The 12,241-nt window shown below is 40.1% G+C and overlaps 1 protein-coding gene across 1 annotated transcript in view; it reads left to right on the forward strand.

Annotated features, from left to right (window-relative positions):
* Window positions 1–12,241, forward strand: part of HYDIN (HYDIN, axonemal central pair apparatus protein) — a 421,369-nt gene that overhangs the window by 113,002 nt on the left and 296,126 nt on the right. Inside the window, exon 11 of the mRNA XM_025370321.1 lies at window positions 3,680–3,779. Coding sequence (XP_025226106.1) covers window positions 3,680–3,779 — 100 coding nt within the window. The remainder of the gene's footprint in view (window positions 1–3,679; window positions 3,780–12,241) is intronic.

The raw sequence follows: 12,241 nt of genomic DNA on the forward strand, positions 1-12,241 counted from the left end.
CAGAATAAGACAGCTGCAGCCCACAATAAGTAAGCACTGAGCCCACAGCTCCATTTGCTCAGTCTGAACCCTGTGGATTCGGATTTCTTTGTGCTGGTCTTCCCACCAAGCAGAAGGGCTTCTCCATCTCCCAGGAGCCTCTATATCAGATGATCTCTCACTGATGGCTTCTGAATGTCAACGCTCCCTCCCCTGGGGAGATTCCAGTCACTTCTCTGAAGTGTGTCTATCACCACTCACTCACATCCCTCCAGTTCTGCTAATCAGACCTCTTTAATGATGGCAGTCCAAGAGTGTTTCTGAGAGAAACTGAAGTGTGTTACCTTCTTCTGCACATGGACTCTGGATACTTTTGAAAGCCTTCCCAGTCCACTTCAAACCATAAGACCCTTGACTTGCCCACTTGTACTGAGCTTATGTGATTTCCAGTGGGGGCCGCTTCCTATGATTCTGGTGAGACTTCCCTACCCTGGGTTCCCTCAGGATCTAAGACAGCCCCTGGCCCTTTGGTCAATCCATTTGTGTAGGAGCAGGTTAGCTGTGTCCATTCTGTTTACCCAAACAGAGCAGAGTATAAACCCACCAAAGGAATGTGTTTGTGTCACGGGTGAGTAAGGAGCCCAGGATTTCAGTAGTCCTGAGATGAGATACCTACCGATACACCAGTTATTGGCTGAGCTGCCTCATCACCTGGCCCCGTTAGTCAAATCTAGCCATGAGTGTTTCCAACACTCCATATCACTGAAACCCTCACCACCAATCAAAAGGGGCCAGGTATTTATCATTTATCAGAAGAAAACAGATACTTATTTCAAGATTTGGAAAGGCGCCACAGTGAAATGCCTAAATAAATGAAAGTGCTCAGGACTTCTGTGTTCCCCATATGATCTCATAGGTGTCTTTTGGCTCTACAGTTGTGTGACTTTTGAGGTTCTGGATGAAGAGAAAATGGTAGAAGTAGGTTGCAGAGATGGATAGGTGTCTGCTACTGACTACACAACGTGCAAACTGAGTGGATATGGCAGATTCAACAAATATTTATTGAGCACCTGCTCAGAGCCATGAAGAATGAAGTCTCCTTGAGGGTCGTTGCTGTTCTGCCCCTACCCAAACCAGGGATGGCTTACTCTGGTCTGGGTTGGGGTAGAATGGCAACTACCCTCGGAGACTTCATTCTCACAGGCTGATCTGGGGATGTGAGGTCTAAAGGAAACTAGGATATATAAGACATTTAAAAAAGTATATTGAGTGACTGTTCACTGTCTACCCAATGTGTTCCCAGTACCAGGGCTTCAGAGAAACAGAAAGGTGTGGGCCGTGACTGCAGGGAACTCATACCTTAGCGGGATGATAAACATGTATACAAACATTTTACAGCATATGTGGTAAGTGCTGTGTCTATATAAATACAGCCCAGAGGGGTCACAGAGGATGAAGTACTTGACTTCCTTGGTGGAGGCACCATGTTCTTAACTTTTGAGGTGACAGCATAAGAAAACATTCTTATTCTATAAAAATAGAGCAATGGCCCGAGGTATCATACCTGCATGATTTTACAGCCCTCTCTGCTACCCCTTAAGCCCTGTGCCTCCCTCATTCTGAAGTCAGGAGAGACACTGCCTGCAGAGTACACTGATCAGACTGATTGTGTTAATAAATAAACCCAAATTGACTCTAGAATTTTATTTTCCCCCTCTTGTTTGATGTCTGCATTTTTAAACCATTTTATTCCTTTTGAAATTATTTATTCCAGAAGTATGTTCATTTCTAGCCAGACTGCAAATAGAGAATGCACCAGGGACTGTCTGGAGCTGGAGCCTAATTATTTATCAAGTTGTCTTTCCTTAGTTTTCTATTTAGCTGGCGGGACTGTTTATAGATTTCTGGATGTGTTGATCGTTTATGTTCATTTGGCCCTATTTACAAAAATCATACAAAAAACACACACATCTTTTCCCCTTTTCAAGACTTTCATCTTAGTCCTTCTAAGTAGTACAAAAATAACATCGATCATAGTAGTCAGTTACTTACTGAGTTCTGACTGAGCATGGGGCAAAGTGTTTGACCTGCATGACTTCGGCAGACCTTAGGAACCCCTTTGACGCAAGTGCTATCAGGATCTCCTTTTACAGCCTTGAGAAGCTAATGCAGAGGCCGCAGATTACGTAGTTAAAAAAATTAAAGTATACCTAACAAGGAGATTCTGATACATTGCATTTTGCATTACCATTTTAAAACTTGGTTTCCTGATTCTGACTTTTGGGTGGTTCCAATTAAAGGGAGAAATGCCGCACTGGAGTAGAAGCAGGGTTTGACCGAGCTATTCTTCCACCTCGGGCCATTGCTTTGTTTTTATAGAATAAGAATGTTTTCTTATGCTGTCACCTCAAAAGTTAAGAACATGGTGCCTCCACCAAGGAAGTCAAGTACTTCATCCTCTGTGACCCCTCTGGGCTGTATTTATATAGACATAGCACTTACCACATATACTGTAAAATGTTTGTATACATGTTTATCATCCCGCTAAGGTATGAGTTTCCTGCAGTCACGGCCCACACCTTTCTGTTTCTCTGAAGCCCTGGTACTGGGAACACATTGGGCAGACAGTGAATAGTCACTGAATATACATTTTAAAATGTCTTATACATCCTAATTTCCTTTAGTAACTCATTATATGTTCATAAAGTCACTGAAGTTACCTTTGAAGTTTGTTTCCAATTTGTACCACCTCATAAGTTATCAAGAAGTGTATGTTTACTGTCTGCTGGGTGAAAGAATGCTTTCTTGTATTTATGAGAAAAATGTTCCCTTTAAGTTTCCTGGAATTGAACCCTTGTACACTGTTGGTGGGAATGCAGATTGGTACAGACATTATGGAAAACAGCATAGAGATTCCTCAAAAAATCAAATACAGAACTGTCATGTGATCCCACAATCCCTCATCTGGGTATATCCCCAAAGGAAATGAAATCAGGATCTCGAAGAGATCTCTGCACCCCCATGTTCATTGCAGCATTATTCACAACAGCCAAGTTATGGCAGCAACCTAAGTGTCCAGCAACAGATGAATGAAAAAAGAAGTGTATACATACAATGGAATATTATTCACTCTTACTAAGAAGGCGTTCCTGCCACTTGTGACTACATGGATGAAACTGGAGGACATTGTGCTAAGTGAAATAAGCCAGACACAGAAAGACAAATACCACATGATCTCACTTATTTGTGTGTGAAATCTTTTAAAAAAGGTCAAACTCATAGAGACAGTTTGGTAAGAGATTGGTGGTTACCAGGCATCAAAGGGTGGGGTGGGGGGGAAATGGGGAGATGTTGGTCAAAGGGTACAAACTTGTAGTTGTAAGTTCTGGAAACCTAATGTAGTGCATGGTGACTATAGTTAATAATAATGTATGATATACTGGACACTTTCTAAGAGAGTAGACAGACCAGGTGCTCTCACCACACACACACAAGTTAACTATGTGAGGAGATAGATGTGTTCATTTCCTTTACTGCAGTAATCATTTCACTATGCAAATATATATCAAAACATGTTGTATACCTTAAACATATACAATTTTATGAAAAAAATTTTCATAGAGTTATAATATAATAACATTTAAAAGCAGTGTCTTTCTTTTGTCATATTATTTTTCAATGATTCTTTCATGTTTTTCAGGAAGGTGATGTCTGGCCTAACTCATCAGCTGAAATCACCGTGTACTTTAACCCACTAGAAGCCAGGCTCTATCAACAGACCATTTACTGCGACATTTCAGGTAGTGACCTCCTCCAAGTGGTAAACTCAGGCAACCAGGCACCCAGAGCATAAAGTGTGGTGCCTGTGTGTGTGTGTTTGTGTGCGCACGCGCGTGTTCACATGTGCATGGCAGAGCACGATATTGATTAGGGGAATTATGGATCCAAGCCCTGCCCCTCTCACTTCTTTCTAGAACAGATCAAACTTTAAAGTACTTCACAGTTGTGGTGTCGTGTAGAGAAAATGGAAACTATATTAGTCCATTTTCATACTGCTGATAATAACTGCCCGAGACTGGGTAATTGATAAAAGAAAGAGGTTTAACTGACTCACAGTTCAGCACGACTGGGGAGACCTCAGGAAACTTACATTCATGGTGGAAGGCAAAGAGGAAGCAAGGCAACTTCTTCACAAGGCAGTAGGAGGGAGAAGTGCTGAGCAAAGGAGGAAAGAGCCCCTTATAAAACCATCAGATCTCATGAGAAGTCCCTATCACAAAAACAACATGGGGGAAACTGCCCCCATGATTCAGTTACCTCCACATGGTCTTTCCCTTGACACGTGGGAATTATGGGGATTATAATTCAAGATGAGATTTGGGTGGGGACACAAAGCCTAAACATATCAGGGACCATGACTGTTAGAGCAGTAAAAATATTGCTTGTGACAAATTGCCACAATCTCCTTTTTTATTCCTTTTATAGTATTGGGTTACTAATTTTTTTCTTTTTAAGTTTTACCAAAATAATTCCAAGTGGGATGGGAAGGCAGCCTGGCAGAGGCCAGAGCAACCAGAAGGGTGCACAGGTGAGATGGCAACCTGGAGACTTGATACGTACAAGGAAATAAGCAGAAAAGTCAATACATTGAGGATGATGGGAGCCAGTATTTCTCACTCTTGGAGGAAGCAGATACAAACATGGAAAAGAGGGTGAAGCCAAACTCTTTGAAATTGGAATGGAATTAGAGTTGTCAATGTGAACTCAGAGTTGTTGAGTTCATACTGACATGTATGGATAGATATAAAAATAAATATACATGTAAATGTGTGTATATGCATGTGTACATGCCTATGTGTATATCCTAACTAGGTCCGTTGAGAAGTCCTGGAAGCTTTGAGATTCTATAGCAATGAGCACACCAATCACCCAAAGCTTGGTTTCTAAATGCCACTTATCAGTGAAAGGAACTGGTTAACTCCAGGACCAAGGTAGGGAAAGAACAAGATGAGCCTGGATTATCTCCTTTGCTAGACAGTAAGGAAGTGCTCAAAGAATGATAGGCACATGTCGAAATGACACAGAAGCCAGCAAAGAAACTCCCACTGACCATATTTGGAATTAGTCAAAAATCAAAATAATAATACTAATAGATTATTATAATCCATTGAATAAATAGAAATTTTTGAATCCATTTAGTGTACCATTTGGCAGTCATCATTACAATAACCAATTCAGGTAAAAAGCATCAATGGATATTAAGAAAATGGGTGAAAGTGGGGCATGGAATAGTTTCAAAACATCTTTCCTCAATATGCTTTTATAAAGGGGAGAAAACTAACTTTGCACTGAAGAAGCCTGGGAGATGCTATCTTAGTTTATCCCAGTAAGCAAATCAACCTCTCAGACCACACGCCAGGATGCAGTGAGAACACAGCGTCCCATCTATGACATCAAGGCCAAGATACATAAATTGGATCTAATCAGGAAGAAGCATCAGGCAATCCCAAATTGAAGAACAAAATAAAATGACCAGCCTGTAATCTTTAAAAATATCGAGGTCATGAGGGCCGGGCACAGTGACTCCCGGGTATAATCTCAGCACTTTCGGGGGCTGAGGTGGGAGAACTTCTTGAGTCCAGGAATTCAAGATGGTCCTGGGAAACATAGTGAGACCCCGTCTCTACAATAAATTAAAAACGTAGTCAGGTGTGGTGGCACATGCCTGTAGTCCTAGCTACTTGGTAGACCAAAGTGGGAGGATCACTTGAGCCCAGAAGTCTGAGGCTGCAGTAAGCTGTGATTGCACCACGGCATGCCAGCCTGGATGAGAGAGTGAGACCCTGTCTCAAAAGAAAAAGAAAAATCAAGGTCATGAAAGTCAAGAAATCCTGAAGAACTGTTCCAGGTTGAAGGAGACTAGAGAGACGTGGTAACTGGGTGCAATATGTGATCCTGGATTGGGCCCTTTGCTATAAAGGACATTAGTGGGCATGGGATAGATATTTAATAGAAGTTCTTGTACTACTCTGGAATTTTAGAAATGTTTCAGAATTGCGTTTAAGTGCCAATGCCAATAAATAAGTAAAACATGTAGAGAGTAAAATTATGGAGCTAAATAGTAGTCTGTGCCACCAGTGCTACTTCCAAGAAGTTCTTTTGGCTGTTTCTTGTGATGGTGGTTTCCCTTGCCAGCTCTATGCTTGCATTGCTATTGGTGGATTTATTTATTGCTATTGGTGGATGAGGGTTTAGTCCACTTATCGGTTCCTAGGTTTTTCCCCTTCCTAAGTTTATTGAGTTAGGATTTACATGCAGCGAAATTCATCGTTGTTTGCAGCATGGTTCTGTGAATTTTGACAAACCTAAATAGTCATGTAACCACCAAAATCAAGATGTAGAAATGTGTATCTGAGATAAAGCTCCCTATGCTCCTTTGCAGACAATCCTGTCCCCCAACCTCAGCCCCTGACAACCCAATTATTTCATTTTATTTTATGAGCTTTATTTATAGCCTTAAATAATACACTTAAACCTGTATGTTTTGTTCCATCAACTTTACATTATCTCTTGATATGTAAGGATTTTGGTGCCTATAATTAGGTTAGCCCTGACTAAGTCCACTAGCCTTCTCCCTCTAGCCTCTGTGAGCTGTTCCATTTTTATATAATCATTATTGATAACCATTGTTAGGTCTTCTTACATAAATATTATACATCGAAGAGCCAAATAGGTTCTGGGATTACATTTTATCCTGTTTTTTCACTGCTCTGGTTCCTAGTCACTCAAAGAATGTCCCTAATGTCTATGTCAAGTATGTTTTTTCTTTACCAATTTATCAGTTACTCACAATTATGCCTCATTTTAGTTTACTTCTTAACTAACTCTTTTGTACAGCTTTTGATCCCCCCCACCTGTGGTTTCTAATTCCTTATTTCTTCACTCCTATCTAATTTTATAATTCATTCTCTTCTTCTCTTTGAAGACACTGATCAGAGCCTATCAGCTTCTTATTTTAATTCAGATCAGTCACCTCCTGAATGAACAGTTGTTATCCAGGAATTTAAAAAAATATTTCTGTGTGTTCAGTAACACCTTTTCATTCTCAGTCTACTCAAGTAACTTCCTTAGAAATGATATATATATATATATATAATGTATATATAAATATATAGAGCTGGAAACTTTGATCCTTTGATCCTTGGACAGCGCCCGGCCTGTCCATTCTTTTATAGACAGCCTTTTCTTTATCTCTGGATGTTTTGGGGGCCTTCTTTCCATATTTGGGGTCTGAAATGTGATGAAGTCATGTCTGGGAGTGGATTTTTCTTATTCATCCTCCTCAGCCTTCTACGGGCCATTTGAATCTGATGACTCCCATCACTTCAGCTCTAAGAAATTTTATTGTGTTGACCAGATGCGGTGGCTCAAGCCTGTAATCCCAGCACCTTGGGAGGCCGAGTTGGGCGGATCACGAGGTCAGGAGATCGAGACCATCCTGGCTAACACGGTGAAACCCCATCTCTACTAAAAAATACAAAAAACTAGCCGGGTGCGGTGGCGGGCCCCTGTAGTCCCAGCTACTCAGGAGGCTGAGGCAGGAGACTGGCGTGAACCCAGGAGGCGGAGCTTGCAGCGAGCTGAGATCCGGCCACTGCACTCCAGCCTGGGCGACAGAGCGAGACTCCGTCTCAAAAAAAAAAAGAAATTTTACTGTGTCTTTGATATTCTTTCCTCCATTTTTTTTTCATTTTATTCATCTGGAAAACCTATGAATCCAATGTTAGACCTGGAAGATTGATCATTTGTTGTCAAAGAACAAGATTTTAATCATCAAACACTACTAAGAAATGACACTAAATATAATTCAAGGCTATGCCTAGAGAAATACTGATGTTCATGAATCAAGAAAGATGGCAGGTGCATGCTGTGTAGCTGCAGCTCTCCGCAGCCACCAGCAGACCTGTGGCCAGCACCTGTGGCATCATTCCTGATGTGCAGAGCCACCGCCCTGAACTTAAATAGTCTGCTTGGTACCTTACTGCTATTCAGTTATTCAAATGGCAGTTTTCCCTTTTATACAGATGACAACAACAAACCCAAATTACTCTGACTCACATTGTTTCCCTTTGCAGTTGAGACTTTCCTTGCCTGTCTTGAACAGGTTCAAGAAAGCATTTTGCCACGGTGGTTTCAGGGCATCTTCCATTTTGGAACTTTCTTGGTACCGCTTGCAGAGGTACAAGCGGGTGTTAATAAAAAACTTGGAATGTTTTCTTTTTTGCAGTCAAGGTCAAGGTCTGAACTTTAGCGTTTGCCAGTTGCTTTGCAAGACACGTAGCTCAGTTTTTTCTGAATACTTCCTAGCAATCTTTCATTTCTGCAATCATATTTTCAATATTCAAGCCCTCTTTTGTTCCGTATTCCTGTTTCATAACTAAGTGTTCTTTTATGGATGCAACTTCTTCTCATTAATCTGGGGTAATCATTTGAATTTTAATTTCTTAAAAAATAAATCTTATGTTCTCCGAATTGCCCATAATGTCAGCCGTTTGTCTTTCATGCTTTCATGGGGTTCCTTTCAATGCCTTCTGGTCCATGGTCATTCATTCGTATATAAGAATGAGAAAATGGCTTTCATGTTGATGGTAGCTAGTGCTGCTTACCCGTGCTGTTGTATATCTAGATTTCCCAGGAAAGTATGGCTGATGTGTTTGTGAAGAGTATAAGAGTGCACTGTCACCAAGAATGCACATCATTTGCATCCTTCAAGTGCAGAAATTCCCCTGTTCTGCCACAACCTGCTGTTTTCAGTCCATGTCTATGCAGTCACTTTTTTTCTGTGTAAAAGAGGCTCAGGCAGTCTAAGAATGTGCAGAAGGATGGGCCAGGGGGCCCAAGCCTATGCTACCCTGCACCTCCCCAGGTGTGTGTCTTCTCCTGATGATGTTTCCCTCACCTTCCCTCAATAGAACCATCACCTCGACTTTTATGATAGTTGTTTTCTTGCTTTCATGTATAATTTTACCACTTACATATTCATCCATAAGCAAAATAGTATAGTTTTGCCTGTTTTGGAAGTTGATATATTGATATGTATTTTTGAAACGGATACACATATATACAGGACTCATCCTGTATATCTTATGCTGCTAGCACCAAGAAAATAAAGCTACTCAATAAATGTTGATTAAATAAATAAGCAAATAACTGGAAAAAAAATGACTGAGTGAATGAATCCCGGTTTGATCTGACCTCTCCCTTGCATGTGAGTGTAGAATTCTCCAGACGTCCCCAGAATGAATGCAGAATGGACTAGGAGTTTTTGGATTGATGTGAGTCTGTCTCCGTCCTGCAGACCAGCATCACCTGCAATGGACAGCCTAATAGGGTCTAGAGGAAATGTTAGCACAGCAGTGTCAGACGTGGGCTGGAAATGCTCCAGTGGCCCCCATGGCACAGGTGGTGGGACCTCCCTCCCATCTGCAGCTCCCTGTGGACGTCGTGCTTGGCCCTCTTCCAAGGGGTTGGCTACTCTCCAGGAGGTTCCCAATCGTTACACAACGAGTGAGATTTCCCTATTGTTTCGTTTGTAATTCTGAATTCTCCCACACAATTCACATCCTGGGTAAGCTGAAAAGTATAATTTTCCATCTGCACGACATTCTTCTTTATTTTATTAGTGGATTATTAAAAGATACGCTTGCCAGGGAAGGGCTTTGCTTACATAGTAATTCCATATTATCTTCCCTGTAAATTCTGTGCAATTCTCTGTGTCTTTTCAAGAGCTGACGATGATTCCTTACTATTATCTTCAATGAGCTGGTAAAACCTGTTGGTCTTAGGTCACTAAGAAATACTTGTTAGACAGATAAAAATGCTCCTTCCCTTGTTTTGTTTTGTTTTGCTTTGCTTTAAGATATATGTGGCATGTGGAAGAAAATACATATAAATAAAGCTTTCCTCCTCATGTCGTTTTGCGTAAATGACAGTATACTTTGCATAATGGTTTTAACATTGCTTTTAAAATATTTCCCAGATTATACATAACACTAAATAAAATATGTCATTCTTTTCATGATTGCATCGGAATCCTTTGTATTTATATACCACAATTTAATGTTTAACTTTGTGTCATTATTGAATAGAATACAGATTCAGAGATTGCATAATACATTTAGTGGGAAGCACAGAAGTGACCTCCCAAAGATGTCCAAGTCCGAACCCCCAGTATCTGTGGACATGTTACATTAAATGGCAAAGAGGAATTAAGGCAGCAGATGGAATTAAAGTTACCGACTTTAAGTTAGGGAGACTATCTTGCATCATGTTTGTGGCTCAGTATAATCACTAGGGTCCATAAATGCCGAAGAAGTAGGCAGAAGGATTGGTCTCAGTGTCAGAGGGCTGTGATATGAGAAAGTCTCAACTAGTCATTTCCAGGCAGTAAAGATGGACAAAGTAAGGAATTCAGGGAGCCTCCAGAACGTAGAAAAGGTAAGAAAATGAATTCCTCCCACCCCAGAGTCTCCAGGAAGGAATGTAGCCCTGCGAATACATTGATTTTAGCCCAGTGAGACCCACCGTGGACTTTGTTTATAGTTGTGTCTTCATCTTGTAAAATATTTTTTAATTGACAAATAATAACCATACATATTCATGGGGTACATAGTGATGTTTCAGTATGCATAATGAACAGCAATCAGATCACTTTGAACTTTTGACGTCCAGAACTTTCAGATAATACATTTGTACAGTAAGCCACTAAGTTTGTGACAGTTTCTTGTAGCAACAATTGGAAACTTATACACATACCGGTACATTATAACAAATAATCATAAGGCAAACACTATGTTATTGCCACCAAGATCAATAATAGAATATTTTCAGCCCCTAGAAGCCTCAGTGTGTTCCTTCCCAATTACACTCCTCTCACTGCAGCCTCCCCTGAAATCACCACCATTCTGTTCTTGATGACCATCAGGTCCTTGCTTTTGTTTTTTGTTTTTGGTTTTTTGCTTATGATTTAAAAAAAAAATTTAACTTTTATTTTAGGTTCAAGGGTACATGTGCAAGTTTGTTTATGTTGTACAGATTTTTGTCTTGTCACACCGGTTCTAAGCCTAGTACCCAGTAGTTATTTTTTCTCATCCTCTTCTTCCTCTCATCCTCCACCCTCCATTAGGCCCCAGTGTCTGTTGTTCCCTTCTTTGTGTCAGTGTGTTCTCATCATTTAGCTCCCACTTATAAGTGAGAATATGCAGTATTTTGTTTTTCTATTTCTGCATTAGTTTGCTAGGGATGATGGCCTCCAGCTTCATCCACATTCCTGCAAAGGACATGATCTCATTCTTTTTTATGGCTGTGTAATATTCCATCGTGTATATGTATCACATTTTCTTTATCCAGTCTACCGTTGATGAGCATTTAAGTTGATTCCATGTCTTTGCTATTGTGAGTAGTGCTGCAATGAACATATAAGTGCATGTTTTCATGGTAGAACAATTTATATCCTTTTGGGTATATACCCAGTAATGGTATTGCTGGGTCTAATGGTAGTTCTATTTTTAGTTCTTTGAAGAATCACCACACTGCTTTCCATAATGGTTGAACTAATTTACACTCCCACCAACAGTGTATGTGTTCCCTTTTCTTTACAACCTGACCAGCATCTGTTTTTTGTTTTGTTTTGTTTTGTTTTTTGACTTTTTAGTAATAGCCATTCTGACTATATGAGATGATATCTCATTGTGGTTTTGATTTGCATTTCTCTAATGATCAGTGATATTGAGCTTTTTTCATATGCTTGTTGGCCACCTATATGTCTTCTTTTGAAAAGTATTTGTTCATGGTTTTTTTTTTGGCCCACTTCTTAATAGGATTGTTTGTTTTTTTTCTTATAAATTTGTTTAAGCTCTTTATAGATGCTGGACATTAAATCTTTGTCAGATGCATAGTCTGCAAATATTTTTTCCCATGCTGTGGGTTGCCTCTTTAGTCTGTCCATAGTTTCTTTTGCCGTGCAGAAGCTCTTAAGCTTAATTAGATACCATTTGTCAATTTTTGCTTTTGTTGCAATTGCTTTCATGTATAGTTTTTACCCCATGTATGTATCTCTAAACAATACAATTTAGTAATGCCCGTTTTGAAATGTACATACCTGAAATGAGCCTACATGTCTCATCTATGTTGCTACTTTTGCTCTAGTTGTATTTCATTTTCATTGTTGTACAATGTTTCATTATGTAAATATATGTTCAGA

Source organism: Theropithecus gelada, chromosome 20 (assembly GCF_003255815.1).
Source record: "Theropithecus gelada isolate Dixy chromosome 20, Tgel_1.0, whole genome shotgun sequence".
NCBI lineage: Eukaryota > Metazoa > Chordata > Mammalia > Primates > Cercopithecidae > Theropithecus > Theropithecus gelada.